Source organism: Mugil cephalus, chromosome 9 (genome assembly GCF_022458985.1).
Source record: "Mugil cephalus isolate CIBA_MC_2020 chromosome 9, CIBA_Mcephalus_1.1, whole genome shotgun sequence".
Lineage (NCBI taxonomy): Eukaryota > Metazoa > Chordata > Actinopteri > Mugiliformes > Mugilidae > Mugil > Mugil cephalus.
The window spans coordinates 27,537,736-27,558,574 of NC_061778.1; the positions used below are offsets into that span (position 1 = coordinate 27,537,736).

General features: G+C 39.0%; 1 protein-coding gene across 1 annotated transcript in view; it reads right to left on the reverse strand.

Moving 5' to 3' along the window:
• The window catches only part of gucy1a2 (guanylate cyclase 1, soluble, alpha 2), a 48,818-nt gene that overhangs the window by 17,994 nt on the left and 9,985 nt on the right, over positions 1-20,839 (reverse strand). Inside the window, exons 2-4 of the mRNA XM_047594910.1 lie at positions 15,291-15,352; positions 14,299-14,423; positions 11,823-12,724 (exon numbers count right to left, since the gene is read on the reverse strand). Of these exons, the coding sequence (XP_047450866.1) occupies positions 11,823-12,724; positions 14,299-14,423; positions 15,291-15,352 (1,089 nt within the window). The remainder of the gene's footprint in view (positions 1-11,822; positions 12,725-14,298; positions 14,424-15,290; positions 15,353-20,839) is intronic.

The window sequence follows — 20,839 nt, forward strand, 5'->3', positions numbered from 1 at the left end:
GCATGGCAGATTACCCAAAGAGAAAAGGCATTATTGCCCCTTTGAACGTGACTCTGAGGCTTTGGTTGTGTCATGGTGCTAACTACCTCTGCGAGAGGCCCTGTGGATAAACCATTCTTCCTGATTTCTCCCTCCCCTGCTTGGTTGTGGTGCCTTTTCCTTCGTTTTCTTCAGTTTAATTTTTTTCATTCTCTCTCCATTCACCTATCTTTAAATCTCCTGTTTCTCTGCTCTTCTGTCTCTTCCATTCCAACTTCCTCTCTCTCCCTTTCTCCATAGTGTCAGATAGATTATTCCGCTAGTGAGCACACTGCAGCCCTGTCTTATTTATAGCACAAGGCTCTCCTAGGTCTGCATAATACATAGACTACATCTACATGCACACAGTATTTCTCTACGCACACATATAAGTAGAAAACACACGTACTGCCTCTGTTGTATTGTTTCTCAGAAATACATATAGGATTGCATGCAAATATTTACATACACGTAGGCAGCCTACTTCCCATAGTACAAGACATACAAACATTACTGTAAAAGCTCATTTGCCAAACATCTGCACATGAAAACAGAAATTACAGTGTAATATTAGAATTTAAGAAACAGTCGTGTTAGCACACATGCTCCCATATGCCTGTCTAAAAACCGCACACCCGCGCACACACACACACACACACACACACACACCAACGTGAACATATTTTTTGAGCTGCTGTATCCTGAGGTCGTGTCTGGCTGTGAGTGGGAGGGCCTACATGCCTGACATACTAACAATCATCTCCATGGAGACTGTAAAATCTGGAAAGCCAAATACAAAATGAATAATGCTGCTTGTAGGAAGACACTATTCTCTGTCTAGTCACACTTTAATACTCCGCAGTGTCTGCCCTTCTCACATTTACCGTATATGAGCTAACAACACAAAGTATTAGGCTCTACTCTCTTCTCTCTCGCACAAACTCCTGTCCTCTAATTGCTTATCTAATTTCTTCTCTATTACTACTCTTGCATTTGTGGGCTACTATTGTATGCCATTCCTACCTGAACGCAACATTCTCCAACCTCTTGCATTCAGTCACTACAGCAGCTAAGTCACCTGTAATAGAAATACTGCTGTTCCTAACCGGTTTTCTGAAATAGTAGTCACTGTATCTAATAACAGGGTAGGCTATAGGTCACAGCTTCACTGTTCACTAATCACTTTCAGAGATCTCCAGAGAGTGATGGACTAAAATAAATGTGATTTATGGAATCAGACAGCCACAGTAACCAGATAAACAGTGCTTAATTGGGAATGCATGATATATATGTGGTCAAGATATTACTGACTGATAAGATATGTAATCTAATTATTGTTATTGTTCTGATAATGGAGTTTAGAGCACTGATTGTATCTGGTAATGTGAAGCATGGGTGGGGACAAAAGACACCACTTGAAACCCAGTCATATACATGGTGATTCTTACTTTACTTTGCTTGTCTCTCCCTTTTTCCCTTGTCTGTGTTGCTGACTATTTGCTGGAGGGAGGGACTAAGCTCCTTCCTTATTCATACACACACACACACACACACACTGCGGACAGAGTCAAACATGACAATGCTCATTATTCACAACAACATTCACCAGTATGTGAGCAATTTCTTTGAACACATTGCAGAATGTGCAAAAAGTGGAAAATGAGTCAAACGGGAGATTAAATCTACAAGTCAGTAAACATGCAGAACGTGCTAGCTGTCATTCTCAAGGCTTGCAGGTGTATCTCTACTTGATGAGTGGCAGTTTAAAAACATCTTATCAACATTAAAAAGCCCCCAAGTGAAAGCCGAGGTCACTACATGAAGTCAAGACATGGTCCTCCCCCTCTCTTCAGTATAATCACTTAATTGTTGTCCACCGTGCATCACAGCAGCAGAAGATTATAAATGCAGTCATCAGGCCATCCGGCAGGGCCACAAGACAACATTCACAGTTGCCTTCTTTGTTGTGCTATTTTGTTACTGTTTTAAGCACTTTGTTGTTATACAATAAAGGAGGAATATACGATGTCTGTTGTTTTTGTATTGATTTTATAGCATGTATAATTATACCAGTGTCTCACCACCATATTTTAAGTGTCTGTGTCTATTCCTCTGTCACTCCCATTTTCCGTTGTACTCTGTAACAAACTCACTCTCACACTGGCACACAAATACACACATCCCTGGAGGCAGTTGTGTTGGCCTAGTTGTGCGTCTCTGTTTAACTCAGCACTCTCTTCTGCCTGCATCTCTGTCATCACAGCACAGAGAAAGAGGAGGTGAGTGAACCGTGTGAAAGAAAAGAAAAAGGAATACAGAATACAGGAATGCAGATACAGAAGGGTGGAGAACTGGAGAAAGGAGAAAATATGGAAAAATAGAGAAAAATCTAGCGTAGAAACAGCTGGATGAATAAACTTGAGGAAAAAAAGCAGAGAAAGGACAGAGAAGGGAAGAAAGCGTTACGCAGACAGAACAAATGCATGACCAGAGTTTACATAGGTAGAAACTGCAGAAGATACTGTATTAACACAGAAAACTGGTATAAAAGGTCAGTATGCTGTGTTCTAGTTCTTAGCCCGTTGTGATTCTTCCTTGTAGCAGACTGTTACATATTCACACAGCACCCTCACTCAAGGTCACTACACTGTCACCACAAAGAAATAACATTTTTTCAATGTAATTGCATCTGTAATTGCGAGAATTCTTAACAACTATTATATAGTGTTATAATACTACATACCTCAAAACATTTCAAATGAATGGCTTGTTTAGCCAAAAAAAGTCTGACATATTTTTGTTCTTTGTATCATGGTTTACACTGCAACAAAAAATCCTAACTTGAAATGATACTTGATAGTATTATTGTCTTTAAAAGATACATTGAAGTGTTTGTGACCACTTTTTAACCACTTGACGCACATCACCATCATATTTAAGATTAAATCTACCCTCACTGGCCACTTTATTAGGTACACCTTGCTAGTAAAAGGTTGGAAACTCTTTTTTTTTCCTTCAGAACTGCCTCAATTCTTCATGCCATATTTTCAACAAGGTGTTTAAAACATTCCTCAGAGATTTTGGTCCATATTGACATGATAGCATCACACAGTTGCTGCAGATTTGTCGGCTGCACATCTATGATGAGAATCTCCCGTCAGTATCCCAAAGGTGCTCTATTGGACTGAGATCTGGTGACTGTGGAGGCCGTTGGAGTTCAGTGAACTCATTATCATGTTCAAGAAACCACTTCGAGATGATATGAGCTTTTGTGTGTTCAGAGATGGTATTCTGCATTACTTGGTTGTAACCAGTGGTTATTTGAGTTATTGTTGCCTTTTTATCATCTCCAACCAGTCTGTCCATTCTCCTCTGACCTCTGACATCAACAAGACATTTTTGTCCACACAACTGACACTCACTGGATATTTTCTCTCTTTCGGACCATTCTCTGTAAACCCTAGAGGGCACCAACAACCATACCACATTCAAAGTCACTTAAATCCCCTTTCGTCCTCATTTTGATGCTCGGTTTGAAGTTCACTAAGTTGTCTTGATCTCCTCTACATGAATAAATTCATTGAATTACAGCCATGTGATTGGCGGATTAGCTATTTGTGTTAACAAGCAATTGAACAGGTGTACCTAATAAAGTGCCAAGTGAGTGTATGTCCACACAAGTATCTGTGTAACATATAAACTCTTAACAAAATCATCATCTCAAAATTATTTGAGTTGAGAGGTATCCTATGTTTTTCTCTTTTTCTCAAATTACCCTGCAGATATTTTACATTTACATTATATGTAAAGATTATCGACATGTACATATTCAGATTTCTATTGCAACGGGTAACAGGGAGCTAAAAGTAGATGAAAAGGAAGAAACCCAGAGATAGAAATAGTTGTTGAAATAGATGAGGGAGTAAAGAGAGAGGACGACCAGAGAGAGACTCGACTTGAAAAATCAAAAAGAGGTATGAGAGAGGAAGACAAATGTGGAGAACGGTGGTGGGAGGAGGAACAGACAGCTATTGAATTGTCTTTTGTGTGCAGACTCAGGCATGTCAGCAGACCCTCATTTGCATGAACAGACACTAAGCAGCAAAAGAGTCAATGAGTCAGCCTCACGCATCCCTCTCTCTTGTACACACAAACACACACAATGCTACATGGCTCTTTTGTCAGACTCCACCTATATTGTGCCATACGCTTACATTCCACTCTCACAGACATATACACCACCACAAATGTACAAACACCTACACACTTTGTGGACTAGATAGATAACGCATAAGAAATTTTATACATTTTCATTTGATGACCTTTGGATGAAATATTCAACAGAAGGCCTGATTTCAAATTTCAGACTAAGACCTCTAAGATGAGTCCATTGCTTAAAATGAAATGTGACTGGAAGTAATGACAAAAATAACATTGTTCAAATGCAATGCCATCAGTTGTTACGACATCAGAGTGCTGGCTCTGGATGTCACTATCTCAGTTTTTTTTTTTTAATTTCTGCTGTAAATTTACCCATTTCAGTCAGTCTAATCCATGGAGATTAGACTGACTCGTTTTTGGAGCCAGGCTGAAGTGTCCATTTGAGGAACTGCGCTTATTTTTATAATTTTTCAGTATCATTACTTCAGTATGCAGGACCAAAACGCAGTATAAATCAACATTGTGTGATGCTATATTCCAGACATAGACATATCACAGACAGACAGACAGACAGACAGACAGACAGACAGACAGACAGACAGACAGACAGACAGACAGATAGATAGATAGATAGATAGATAGATAGATAGATAGATAGATAGATAGATAGATAGATAGATAGATAGATAGATAGATAGATAGATAGATAGATAGATTGTCTTACATTTCAATTTCAGTGGCTCAGAAATGTGTGATTCCCTCAAATCTTTGTGTCTAACGCTAATTTGTTCCCATTTTCTTTTTAAATCTAAAACATTTTAATGGTGACAGGAAATTACTTTACCTTTCAAATGACACAATGAGTCCAGTTTACTCTTTAACAATGAATTATCTGCTATAATGACAAACCAAAACACAAAGGTGAGGTTATTATATATTAGTTATTGCTTGTGTATGATAGTGTCTGTCTCAGAAATGAATGAACTTACACTTTCCTTTGCCGTTAGTAATTTAGCCTCGAGTGGGCTACAACAAAATCTGAGACTTACTTCTTTCACTATAACTTTCAATTCAGCGATTTTCAGCAAAAAAACAAAGAACAGAAAGAATGTTTAGGTAAATTACCTTCTCCCATACTGTGACATCCTATATCTTCAAGGGTGTGGCCAACATTATTCACCTCTGTTTCTAAGAGGATGTGAAGTTGGCAGTTCACTTCTTGTAAGTGTTCAACACAGTTACATCAAATTCTACCTCTGCAACAGCACTGTATGGAAGTAAACCATCTCTTTCCAGATCAAACAAGTGGTGTGTGGCTTTCACAATCAGTAGCTATTGATCGTAAATCATGAACAGTGACTTGTAAAACATTGCCATCAACAACTACATGAAATCAGTCACATCATCTTAACTATTAGCGTATAGCTAGATAACAGCCCGGGCAGAAATAGTCGAGACAAAATTACACCATTTCACCACATTCACCAATCCTGCTTTACACTGAGGTTAGCGCTACCCATGCAATTAGCATATGCTGACACAGAAATACATTAGTAATTAGAAATACTGACATGCCTGAGTCTGCACACAAAAGACAATTCAATAGCTGTCTGTTCCTCCTCCCACCACCGTTCTCCACATTTGTCTTCCTCTCTCATACCTCTTTTTGATTTTTCAAGTCGAGTCTCTCTCTGGTTGTCCTCTCTCTTTGCTCCCTCATCTATTTCAACAACTATTTCTATCTCTGGCCCCCTTTCAGCTGCGTTTCTTCCTTTTCATCTACTTTTAGCTCCCTGTTACCCTTTGCAATAGAAGTAGTGTAAATGAAATGTTAAAAAATTGAAATAATTGAATAAATAAATGCATAACTGGATGAGTAAATACTTGGTGGAATAAAGTCAAATATTAATTAACAGATTTTAGAAATACATAAATAGCCCAAACAAAACTCGATTAACGGAAATACAGAATCATATTTGAGACATCAATGCCATTATTCTATTCTATATTATCAAATTGTATTTATTTCATTTTTATTATGTTTAGTCACATACCAGTTATTAGTGACACAGTATTTTGTGACACCCTCAATACTAAACCACATCAATAATGAGATTTGCTTTATCTATCTATGCTTTTAGGCTTCTATAATTAAACTGTCGTAGCCATGGAGCCTTATAGCCATTATTATGGCAGACATTTTATTTCATCCCTCTGCTCAAAGTATACATACTAGCAAAGTGAACTTAGATTAAATATGTGAAAGCTATTTCTGTCACCAACAACCATCACAACAGTGTCATCATTACTATTTCAATCTAAAGTGCTAAAACTGTATCAAGCCAACAATCACAGTTCTATTCTATTCATCTTTGTTTCAAAAATTAGACAAAAAATATTTTTGTCATTTTCATTAGTCCTTATGTGTTCCTTTGTCTTTCTGCCTTTTTTCCTTTGCGGGTATTGTCATTCATTACATTTTGTCAACTTATCAATAGTACACAGAGACAAAGGGAACAGTGATTTTCAAAGCACTCGCCACTGAAAAAAATAAACCGTCCCAGCACTGATTTATCTACCTCAGATCAAAGGAGCTGCTAATGTCAAGATTTTCTTTGTACTCAGACACACAGGTGCACACACGATGCACAACAAACCTCTTTAAGCCACCTCTACAAATGCAGTACAGTAGCATTTATTGAAAAATGCTGCAGATTTGTACACAGTACTTATTAACTAATGCAATGCCACAGAAAATTGCATAAAATTACATAAAATAGGCCAAATGTCACAGACAAGAGCAGGATTTGTATCAAAATATTGAAAATATTAAAATATTAAATTATAAGATAAGTCAACTGAAGCCAAAGCTAGCATAAGCTCTAGCTAACTTTAAACGGGACACTACTGCTGTACTGACTCTTCCTAAGCACAACTTTGACACTTTGAGTCAAAGAGTCTTGGAACTTTTGGAAATCTGCAACAATAGCATTACTGCTGCGGAGGCAGGTGTTGATGAATTCTGTTTCATCCATGCTTTTATGTTCAAATGAAATGCCAACATCCATGGTAGTCCAGTGCATCCAGAGCTTGGACGGATCAAATGTCATCAAAATATACTGTATGTTAACTGTGCTAAAAGTAGACTACATAATAATAATAAGCACAGTGTCTGATAAACAATAACACTGTGGTGTGGGAGAAACAGGATTAATGAGATGTTGGACTGGTTAGAGCAGGGCTTTAAATGGTGTAGCCTGTTTACACTCCCCTGTGTGCTGACCACAGTGTTCACGCCAAACAGACAGACACAGAGATGCGATTTGACCTTTTCAGTTGGTCTTTGAATGCCTCTTGCACAGTCCATAGCTCTGGGCGAAGAGAGGAAAGAAGTCAAACTGAAAATCCACTACAGACCACTCAAACACACACAGTGCAGCAGTGGGGTGTGTGGCCTCTTTACCTTGGCCTGTCGCCTTCTTTTGCTGCCCTTTCTCGTGAAAATGTCAGGCCACCCTTCTCATGCTCTGTCTCGTTTTTTCTGCTCCTCTGCTCAGGTGACACAAGATTCATAGAACAAAACTTAGAAAAAACAATGTGTGCCCAGAATGCTCCACAAAGACATGCTTCCAAGTGTCTAGCAGATAGTGTTTGGATACCGGAGAGAAAGCCTTTTTTAAAATTTAGCAATTCCAGGTTCGATCACTGGTGACGCACGAAAAGAAAGAGACTAAAAAAGCAGCAACACCAACTCCATGAACCTTTTTGGTCAGAAGACAGTAGAGGATTATAACCACAATTTAAATGAAGAACACTCACACATGACTCAACCCTGAATACAGGAAAGTGCAATCAAACAAACATGGCAACCTCCATCTTGTTTTTAATGTATCACACATGCCCTGTTTTTAATGCACTACATTCATTCACAAAAACAAACAAACATGCAACAACAGCAACTACAAAAAAAAAAACAACAACAACAACAAGACGAGCCCCAGTGGGAGGCAGGGGACAGGGGCTGGAGGGTGGGGGGACCCTCAGGCTGGTTCCCAGTGGGTCAGCAGAGGCCCGAGACACCACATTAAAATGAATAAAAATAGAATGAATAAATAAATCAGTGTCTTAGAAGATTTATCTTCCCTATCCTTCCTCCTCCCCCTTCACTATCTCTGACTATCCTTCACTATAGTAATTATTATCACTATAATTATTAATTGTTTTTGTTTGTTTTGTCTGTTTTATTTATTATCATCATTACTTTCTATTTAAATACTTATTAATGGAAGCATTATTTTACTTCATATATTCTTTATATATTCTTACCACAATATAAATAACAATGTAATGATTATTATTATTCCTTTATTATTGTATTAACTATTTACTGGTAAACATACAAATTATGGTAAGGTAACACCATGATAGGTCTCACACGCACACCCACATACACACACACACACACACACACACACAAATACACATTCTTCATATCTTTGTTGTTCATATCTGTATTGTCTGTACTGTATTGTTCAATAAAAAAAAAAACTGAATTCAAACTAAATCCTGTGGCTGAATTTCTTGTGATTGATTATTGCAAAAATCGTCAGGCAGTTTTAGGGCAATTATTGTTACATTTCCATTTTATGACAGATGCAAACATTTCTAAATCAATTTGCTTTAACAAGGCATAAGAGTGAGAATCTGAAAGAGATGAGAAACATGAAGCTTTTGTGAGGAAAAAACAGAAGCAGTTGAGAGGGAGAGAGAATGAATGAATTTATGAAAGACTCTAACAGTGAGAAGACGAAAGCCTGGAGAGGAGATGTGTTGTACTGGTACTCATGATCTCACTGTGAAAAGGGGAACCCTGCTGCTACTCCTGAGGGCATGTGGAATGTCACAGTGTAGTATATTCATGGCCTCTGCATGCATGCATGTATGGAGGATATGTTAACCTATGTGTGTTGTTATTTTCATTTCAGGCGTATGCCCTTAACAAACATGTACAGTTTATTTGGCCAATGCAAGACCTGCATCCCTAAATGGGAGCCTTGTGTAAGCATAGCTTTACACTGTACCAAAAAAATGATTCAGTTTTGTAGTATTCATTTTGAAAGGAAAAACTTCAATGTACTTCATCTCATCTACTACTGCTTATCCTCACTAGGGTTTGAGGGTTGCTGGGCAAAAGGGAGGGTACACCCTGGACAGGTCACCAATATATCACAGAGCTAACGCAGAGACAAACAACCATTTGCAGTTAATTTAGGGTCACCAATTAGCCTAATGAGCATGTCTTTGGAGGAAGGGGGAAGAGAAATCGTAGTACCTAGAAAAAACTCACGCAGACACAGGGAGAACACACAAACTCCACCCAGAAAGGCCCGGGCTGGACTTGAACCTTCTCACTGAGAGTCATCTGTGCTAACCACCAACTTCAATATATGCTGTGTGAGCATGCTAGCTGTCTTTGAGTCATATTTTTGTGCCAGGGCAGACTAGTGCAAACAGTGCTATGACAAGGAAGGAAAACATGACATAAGAGGACTTTTAACTGCACCATCTGCCTTTGGCTGCAGATCTGTGGTGCCATTTTTTATTTTTTTATTTTTTCAGATTTTGCCACTCTATTAAATGAATAAAATAAGTTCATTGTCCTATTTTGAGCAGCCATCTCTCCAGTTGGCATGCTATATTTGTCGCGCACCTCTGTGTTCCAAGGATTTCCTTCCCTTCGGTTCATATATCATTTAGATTCACCCACCACTTAACTCACATTGTTGCCTTGCCTACATGATTAAAAATAGCAGTTTTGCTTAAAGGACCCACACAGCCTGTCCACACAAGGAACTCTAGGCTAATCATTCAAATAGAAACCATTATTTTATCCGCCCTCTTTTTTATAGAATATGCTACCTGTTAGACAAGATACCATTTATAAGGACAGCAGAAGAAACAAAACCAGTAGAGGCCCCTACAAGGAACTGTGCAACTACAGACTGGAGAACTGGTGGTATTTGCAATATGCACCTGCATTACAGTACCTTTTGTTACATTTTTGTACCTGTACCATTTCTACCAATTTCATTTGGATCTACCAACAGTTTCCCAACCACAGGGGCATTACTTGTGTTTCCACTGTAAGCTTAGGATCAAAATGATCAAAACTAGCTTTTACCTTTGTGCTGGGTCAAATAGTACACATCTGCTCCCATGTCCTGTGAAGACAAGTTTAAATATACACCTATTCTTGGGAGTGTAACTTAAGCTTAAGGTGCACCTGGCTCGCCCACCTGTATACAAACACACAGACACACAGCACAGCACTGTGGCTGACCAATCAATCACCTCACGGTCTGTTCTGTTTAACATCAGGGAGCCTGGTGCTGGCACTGACAGAATGCAGATACTGGATGCCATGCAATCAATAAAGAACTGGATGTAGCACACAACTCCAATTATTGATTTGTTTCTGGCAAATTGGAACCAATTCAAACCTCACACCTAATATGCAGTGAATGGCATGGTCAGTGAAGGTTCTCAGCTATCCAGGTCACGTCATATCCAAACAACATACTCAAACAAGGGCTATTGGAGGTTCTTGAATATGTTTTACCACTCATCCAAGTAGCTTCTTCAGTTCTAAAACAATTTTGAAGAAAGGCCAGATAAAGTTTAGCATTACAACAACATCAATGGCTGACTAGTGGACTACAGTGTTGTGACCATTATTGGGTGGTGATGTACAATATATACTGTTGCTTTACAACTACCATGAGCTAAATATGATTATGGTTGGATTATGGTTGATGCATGCTCCTCCTCTTCTTCTTCTTTTGGCTGAGGTCTCTAGCAGAAACAGCACCACACATAGGCCTGGGATATGTACTACCGCCTTTGTACAACTAGATGTGGTTTCGCAATGGATCGACACGGATAAATACTCGACACGATGCCAAGGAAAACCCCATAATTTTCGTATGTGTGGACATGGACTAAATCACTCCTGCACAGTGCCTGATATCCCCAAATCTCCTCTACCGCCAAATCTCCTCTTCTCCTCGGACGCAGAGCAGCTCGCGGATCTCACAGTCTTACCAGTGTGCTGCCATGGTCGTTAAAAAAAAGTATGCCATACAGCTTTACAAGCTGTATATAAACACAGTGACACATGCATTCCCTGATCTGTGCAATTTTCCAAACATGACTAGGACTAATTCACCTATGCTTTTCCATTAATGATCGTGTAACAACACATTTGATTTGTTTGATTGAAAAAATGGACAAAAATCTCTGACATGGTCTGACAGGCCGTCCAGTGACACAAACAGAATGTGACTGGCAGGTACATCAATGTCACGGTGTAAATCAGATGGTCGACGAGGCATTCCTGTTCACATCAAAGTCGAATCCAGCCGATAAAATCCCGGTTCAATTGCGAGTGTCGAAAACCCATTCAACCCTTTCACATGGAACGAAAAACCTGGGATCCCGCGTCAACAGTGCTTGTTGACGCGGGATCATGAAACATTGCCTTGGAATCAGGATTCCTCCATACATTTATAATCTCAAACTGGATTTCACAAACAGTTTTACAAACACAGAAATAGTGTTGTACATTTCACATTTGATATCATTACCTTCTCTTTGGTGCCAGTCTGTGAGGAGTCGGGCCTGGTTCGGATGGTAAATGGGGATGCAAGCCTCAGCAAGATGCCCTGAAATGAGGGTTCCATCTTGGGTGAGACGATCACAAAACAGTCCCTGAATGAGAGGCTTCGGTGAGGCTCAATGCGAACCTGTCGCCTCAGACCTTCTCCAAGCTGCAGTAGCTCCATGCGAGGCCCCAGGACAAGGTGAAATGGAAAAGCACGACAGAATGTGGCCAGGCCAATGCGCAAGTCACTGGGGTTGGTGGAGAGTGACAGAGGGGGCCGTTTAGTGCTCACCAAGGCAGCATTTGATAGAGAAGTGAGGGTATGAGGACATATCTCCTCGATTTGGAAGGAGAGACAAATTGTGGGAACAGATGTGGGAAAAGTAGAGGGAGGGGATGGTGATGAGGAGGGTGAGACAGTCGGGGACGCAGTTGGAGTTGGGGTTGTGGAGTCACAGTCTGTATCTTCACTGGGCAACAAAGGAGTTAGAGGTGGCACCTCTTCCACCTCAACTTCTGAATGAAAGATCCGCCTGGCAACAGCTCTGATCAAACCAGGCATGACCAATCCAACAACAGGGGCAGGGTTGAAACAATGAAGAAGCAGCACCTTTCCTCTTCCATCTCTTTGTCCCTGATCTCCAACTTTGTCCAATTTTCTTCGCCCTTTCTCCTCCTCATGGGGATCCTTGCACTGGAAGGAGGGGCTCTCGGATGAGGCACGACGCCCTGTGGAGGTGCGAATGTGTTCCAAAATTGCATCAAAACCATTGAAGAAATCCTGGAGATTACTGCCTACTGCCCGAAGTACTCGTTCATTTTCTTCAAAGCAGAGTCCAAAGAACTCCTCACCAAAACGCTCTCGCAGCTCACAGAATGGTATTTCTGGAAGAGCAGAGATGCAAAAGACTAATGTCAACAATGAGGTACTGCACTCACACACACATGATAAAGACATATTATCACAGACAGTGATACACACCTAAACCACAAGCACATAATGCAATGCTTTCATTGACACAGAAATACACACCACATATGGATAACAGCAAGTAGAGGAGATATGTCATGTTAAGCATTATGTAAACCTTGGTTTAATATAATTTCTCAAGGAAGATCTGCTCTTGAGCACTTAGACCCCCATCTGAGGCACATTTTTTGTTAAGTATAATGTTACCTCGCCTTCATAATATACATGATATGTCAGTCAAAATTTTAATTCATCAAGTGCAATTTTAGGCCACAACCACAGAAAATCATCATCAAAGCCTTGCTAAAAATAATAAAAATTGATAACATAAAATAATCATGCCACATGCCTACTGACTGAATATCATAGGTGGAAAATGGATTAAGGGATTGTAGAAAAATTCTAAGTGATATTTAAAATAAAAGCCTTTCTGCCCAAAATGTATTTAAAGAAATGCACCTACTCAAAACCAAGCTCTTAAACTTTGATTAGTTTACAAAACTAAACATGATGAGGGTACTTATCAGCTGATAAAAGTGTCTTCACTGGATCACTGGGCTAAATGGACCTTGGCAGTAAGACTTCTTGGACATCCTCCAGTGGAGGATGTATTCCAGCCTTTTCGAGCTTGGAGGAGACTCCTAGACAGATCCCTAATAGGGATTATATATCATATCCAGCAGAGCAGAGGAACACCTCGGGATCCCCCAGGAAGAGATGGATGATGAATATGTGGCGACTAATTTCTGGCCTACTTGCTTAGCCTTCTGCCACCTTTTCAGCGAGACAAACAGCATAAAATGAACAGATAAATTCACCTAGTGAGCTTGGCTTCCCTCTCAGAATGGAGGGCTGTTCCAGGTGCTAACTGTGTAAGAAGCTGCAGCTTTCTAAAGCAGAGGTATAATTACAGACGCAGCCGCAATCAAAATTATTCTCCTAGAATGTTTTTAATTACTTGCTAATAACCGTTTCAAAATACAATTTCTGAGCTTATGCAAACAACTCTAAATTTGCCAGAGATGCAGGCATAAACTGCACATTTCCAGGTGTTTTAGCTGCAAGGCAGATGTTAGAAATATAAAGGGGCTGCTAAGACGAAGAGAATAAATCATTTAATTGCAACAACAAAATACAATGTTTTATGAAAACATACGTAAGACACACAAATCCGAGAGAGTGTTGCGAGTGTAATGCTCGTGGCATCAGAATAACACAGGTAAAGTTCGCTTGACCAGTGAGAGCTCCTCTAATATGGATATTTGTGTGTGCATGAGCAGAACCAAGAGCCTGATAGCCTATCTCTATTTTCATTAAAAGTGCCTAACACAAACTAACAGTATGTTTATGTATGTCCTGGTCAGCCATAATACAATACAATACTATTGATTCTAGGCAAACACATAAAAATTAGACAGCCTCTCTCTCCATGTCTTTTCCTAAACCATACACACAGTAATATACAGTAATACTCACATGTCTTACTTACCTAGTATGGTGGCCATGTATTGTAGGACATGTAAGACATCTTCCTCTGAACCAGAGTTTTCTAGGAAGGGGCACTTCTCCTCTCTCCTCTCTCTTCGGCGTTCCTCACTTCCGACTTCCTGACACCTGTCAAAGACACAAACCAAATATGCAAACAGGAGAAGTCATGACTTCAGCAAACAACAGGGTTAATGGATAATAACATTTTGGTGCCACAAATATCTTTTATTATTATTAGTTGTTTGTGTCTTTCATTCCAAAAGCTGCCATATCAGAAATTCTATTCATTACTATTTTGTTAGGGTGATGCAGTGAGACAACAGCAGAGGTGAGACAGAGAGTTCAAATCACAACACAAGTATTCTGTCAGTCTGGGAACTGGACTAGAGACCTCCTGTTTAGCTTAATTTGCAAACTTTACGCACAAATATACCCTCTGTTCATATTTACACATAAAAATAGAAAGTATTTTCTATGGTATCTTTTTATTCCATATTCACTCAATTGTATCCCCAAAGAGACCAGTGAAGCAGAGAAACTAGGGAGGCCAAAGCATGAAGCCAAGAGGGAAAAATCTGACGTTAATGTTTGTATTGTAGAATCTGTGCCTTTTGGATGGTGTTAGTATGTGTTGTGCTGGGCACAATGCTCACTGCTGAGTTTAAGTATTTTCATAGGACAGGACACGACAGCGAGAGACAGGCAGAGGCAAGAGGTGAAGTGCTGTGTGCGCATGTGTTTGTCTGTCTCTACGTGTGACAAAACAGAGGATGAGAAGACAATTTGGTGGCGCTCACAGAAAAATGAACAGGTGTTTGGATGTACATGTTTGACAGACGCATAGTCTGAGACAAGTGAGAAAATAGACGCAAAAGGGAGGAAATGAGTGATAAGGACACCACAACAAGACAGCAGGTAAACAGCATGTGACAGAGTGTGTATTTAGAGACTGATAAAAGAGGACTGGAGTCAGAAAAAGAACAGAGATCTTACCTGATCTCTTGTTGTCTGTAAAATCGTAGAGTCCGCTGAAGAGCTTCCTGAACAGTCTGTGTCTGCAAAAAGAAGTGAAAATTGTGATGTGTGATTGCATTTATATCACCTCAGTCTTTCAATGCCTGAAACATTCCCTAAGTCTGTACTTTTAACTTGTTTTAATCATCAGATTATGCCATGAACTGTTTTAATTTACCAACCATTTTATAACCAATTATGTTTTATTTGAAAGTTTGATCTCTCAATACCTAGAGCTGAAAACATATTATGTTTATGTTATTTCATGTGTGAAAATTATCTAAGCAGACTAATAATGCTGCCAAGGCATCATACATAGACCTTTTGACATGTCATTTGTGGGATGACTTTTTGTAAGACTGCCCAGATTCATATTTATATCAGTAAAGCACAGGCATGAATAAAATCACACATGTGGTATATCTGTGCTGTGCTATCATTGAGGTCAGCACGGCGGTGCAGTAATTAGCCCTGTTGTGTCACAGCAACATTCTTGGCAGGAACTTGCTGGGCAGCTGGAGCCCTTTTGGGTGCAGTTTGTATGTTCTCCCTGCTTGTTCTTTTCAGGTGCTCCTAATTTCTCCCACAGTTTGAACAAGTATGCAAGGTTCATTGGTGATGCACACACGTGGTTTTTGTCTCCATGTGTTATGGTGCCTCTTGAAAGATGCCAGCTGGGATAGGCTCCAATCCCCCACGGCGCAGTTATAGATGAAGTACGAATTCCATTCAGTTTCTTAAGTTTTAGGGTCTTAAGGTGCCTGTAACTAGTAGGTACAACAGAGCTACTCCTTGATAGTGATGTGCCCCGTATTACCCCGTCTATCATTAATAAACATGTCCTGTCCTTGTTGTCCAGTTCTTTAGCATGCTAAGGCCATGCTAAACATGCTCAATATCTGTCTGGTAATTGGTTGACAAACACTTTCAGTGTATCAGTTAGTATGTATGTTAACCGACTGGTGTTTTGCTGTAGTGGTGTTTTAGTTTCTAGTGCTTGTGGCTTGAGCTTTTACAAGTTAAACATACACAGTTAAATCAGCACACCCAAATTAACACTGTAAGAGTTGATCTGTCTATATGGGTCCATACTTCAGAGTGTTAATTTAACACTTTTTCAAGTGTTGGTACCTTTACACTAAATTAGTGTAAATTTGACTCTTCTTGTAGTTAAATTGAACACTGCCTAACAACAACCAGTGTTGGGGTTTTTTTTAACACTTTTATGTAGAGTTAGCAATTAACTCTCTCAGAGGACTATTTCTTAACTACACAAGTGTTACCCCCATAACACTTAAAAGGTGTCAATATAATTCTTATATAATCCTACAAAAAATACATGGAAAATACTTTACTGAAATAAAAAGGTAGTCATGTTTGGCCACAAATATTAGAACATGCAACAGTAAGGCACAGTGTAGCGTTAGCACCACTTTAGCACGCTAGCTAGCAACTCCGAACCATGAGCATCGTCTTTTCACGTTTTGTGAAAACATTTATTTTCAAACTTGCACCACAAATATTAGAACATGCAACAGTAAGGCACAGTGTAGCGTTAGCACCACTTTAGCACGCTAGCTAGCAACTCCGAACCCTGAGCATCGTCTTATCACGTTTTGTGAAAACATTTATTTTCAAACTTGCACCACAAACATTAGAACATGCAAAAGTAAGGCACACTTTATGTATGTTGTGTTAGCACCACTTTAGCGCGCTAGTTAGCAACTCCGAGCCATTAGCATCACCTTATCACGTTTTATATCTATGGTTACAAAGAGCATGACTCGTCTCACTCAGCCAAAACATCAAGCCAAACGTACCGTTTACTGCCGTTACTCACTTTCTATGTAAGGCTAGGCATGCATGCTAACCTCTAGCTCATTAAGCAGGTGTTCGGGTGGTTAGTAGCAGCGCGACGAGTAAAGTTTCCGGGGCTCATCGCTGCAAAATGATTTCGGGTGCCCGAAGAGTAAGGGGCCCTTAACACTTGAGGTGTTAAATACAGGATCAGAGTTTAGAGTAAGAAGTTCGGAGTTAATATTTAAACATTTACACCTAGAGGTTTGATTTAGTGACACTTCCTTTTTACACTCGGTTTTAACAACAACTATTTATCGACTGAGAGTTAATTATAATGGATTAACTCTACCCAGAGTATAATCAACTCTACTAGTGTATGTCTAGTTTGACACCAAGAATTCAACTCTTCTCAGTTTGCTGTGTACCTAAAACAGTGAGGTGTGCTGACTTTTGTAATGTTTGAAAATAATAAAGACTGTAGTTAGTTACGTGTAACTTCGTGATCCAGTCTGTAAATGCTTTTTGTCTGCAAGAGAATGTCTGCTACTGTAACAGCTAAATTTTCCCACAGGCATGTCTCACTTTGGAACTGATTTTGCAAAACCACATACTGTACACTGGACAATGTATTCTTCCTCTTTAGGACCAGAGATTGGCATGGTGGACTTCAGTTCTTTATTATATTCCAGATATTTTGCTTGTTTTTTTCCTCCAAGACTCCACCTGGCACAATCTAATGTAAATGCTGTTGAATGTCTATGCCCCTTCATTGTCTGAGGAGAAATTCCTTAAACAAATTTTTGAATTATTAGTCTCGGATGCTCAGGGTACCTTAATCTGTGGTGGAGATTTTGATGTTAGATTGCACTCAACTCTGGATATATCAAAACCCTGCTACACAGGACAGAAGAAAATTACAAAAAAAACTAAAATGAATGATGAGGGAGCTGGGTCTCAGACAAATGGAGCAATCTGAATCTGATTAAAAAAGAACTTTACCTTCTTTTCTCACCCACATTGAGTTTATTCTCTGCTTGATTACTATTTAATGTTTCAAAGGGACATATATAGGGCTATAAGTTGAACTTATCTGATCAGGCACCCGTCTACTTGAATGTAATACTAAAGGGGACTACTTGGAGGCTAAATACGGGGATACTAGGCCAAATGAGAGAGCAAATAAGAACAGATATAAAGCAGTATTTTGACGAAAATGACAATGGAGTGTCCCCACAAACACTGTGGGATGCTTGCAAATGGGTTCTAAGGGGAAAATAATAGGCTACTGCTCTAATTTGAATAAACAGAGAAAAGCAAAAGTTGAACAGTGTTTCAGAACTGGAAACATCAGAGAGCATGCACAAAAAGGAAAACAAAAATAGAAATTAACAAGAAAAGAAGAAAAAATCAAACTGAACAAAATTTACTCTAATGACAAAAAGAAAAAAAATGACCTTTGTAAAACAAAAATATTATGAAATAGGGACAATCTGCTAAACTGCTAGCTTACAAATTAAAAAAGCAACACACAATTTATAAAATTAGGGATCCTATAGCAAATTCTGTACATTACAAAGTAAAAGATGAAAAGTTTTAAAGGATTTTATAAAGCCAACCAAAAACAGTTGGGGAAGTGACAGAATTTTATTTAGCCCACATAAAATTTCCCACGGTGAATGAGGAACAGATTTGTAATTGGTGAAATTACAGATGAAGAAATTAAAAACGCAATAGCACATTCGAAGATCAATAAAGTACCAGGGCCCGATGGTTTTCTGACAGAGTGATACAATGAGATGAAGGACCTACTCACCCCTGTACTTAAAACCATGTACAACCATGTGCTTATAACCGGCCTTACTCCTCTGGTTTGGAAAGAAGAAGCTATCTCGCTGATACCGAAGAGGGTAAAGACAAGCTAGATTGTGGAAGTTATCCACTGATAAGTGTCCTGGTCCAAGACTATGAGACCTTTACCCACATTCTGGCAAAAAAAATTCAAAATATAACTAGACAGAGCTGCCCATTGAGCCCATTGTTGTTTGCACTACTTATTGAATCATTAAGCCAGGGGATCACTCAGATTAACTAAACTCACTGGCCACTTTATTAGGTACACCTTGCTGTAAAAAGTTCCTCTCTCTTCCTCACTCTTTGCCTTCAGAACTGCCTTAATTCTTTGTGGTATACCTTCAACAAGGTATTTGAAACATTCCTCAGAGATTTTGGTCCATATTGACATGATGGCATCACACAGTTGCTGCAGATTTGTCAGATACACATCTACGACGAGAATCTCCCGTTCCACCACATCCCAAAGGTGCTCTATTGCATTGAGATCTGGTGACTGTGGAGGTCATTGGAGTTCAGTGATGATGATGATGATGATGATAATGATGATGATATGAGCTTTGTGATATGTAGTCTTTCTTCTTCAAGGTTGGACGTGTTGTGCGTTCAGAGATGGTATTCTGCATTCTTTGGTTGTAACGAGTGGTTATTTGAGTCACTATTGCCTTTCCATCATCTCCAACCAGTGTGTCCATTCTCCTCTGACCTCTCATATCAACAAGACATTTTCGTCCACACAGCTGCCGCTCACTGGATATTTTTTTCTTTTTCGGACCATTCTCTGTAAATCCTAGAGATGGTTGTGTGTGAAAATCCCAGTAGATCAGCAGTCTCTGAAATACTCGGACCAGCTCGTCTGGCACCAACAACCATAACACGTTCAAAGTCACTTAAATCCCCTTTTTTCCCCATTCTGATGCACGGTTTGAATTTCAGCAAGTTGTCTTGAGCTCCTCTATATGCCTAAATGCATTGAATTACAGTCATGTGATTGGCTGATTAGTTATTTGTTTTAATAAGCAATTGAGCAGGTGTACCTAATAAAGTGGCAAGCGAGTGTATATTACTGATATAAAATTATTAGAACTCAAGATTTCTGTGTTTGCAGATGATGTTCTGATCACTTTATCAAATCCTGAAAATTCCATTTTACAATTGCTACCATTTCTAGATGCTTTGGCTCAGTCTCGGGATACAAATTAAACATTATAAACACTCAAATACTAAATTTCAATTACAAACTTAGTCAGGACTAAACCTCCAAGATTCAACTAAATTGGGGATAAGAGTGCATTAAATATTTAGGAGTGAGCATCCTGAAAGATTTATCAAAATTATACAACTAAACCAGGAATTAAAGGAAGGCATATGGAGATGTAATGTTACTCCAATATTAAGCTTTAAATCTCGGCAAAAATCAACCTCCTGCCAAGGATATTGTATCTATTCCAGACCCTTCACTGCAAAAAAAAAAATAAATAAATAAATAATATAAAATAAAAAATAAAAATCTTACCAGGTATATTTGTCTCATTTCTAGTCAAAATATCTCATTACACTTAATATAAGACACAACTACCTAACAAGTACCATTTCAGCAAGATATAGGGACTTGTTTTAAGACAATACATCTTGAATATCTTGTTAAGTGAAAAAGTCTTGAAAACATCTTCAGTCATATGTCATATGAAACAAGTTTTTTTGACATTTGAGAAGGCTTTTAAGCTTTGTGTTATTTGCAACAGATAAATCATCTTGTTTCAGGAATTAGACTTGCTTGATTTAAGAAAATATATCTTGTTTACAGGAAAGCCTTAAGTTTCAATGGATTTTGACGAAAACTAATCAGATCTTTCTGGAGTCTGCTGTTTGCCTCA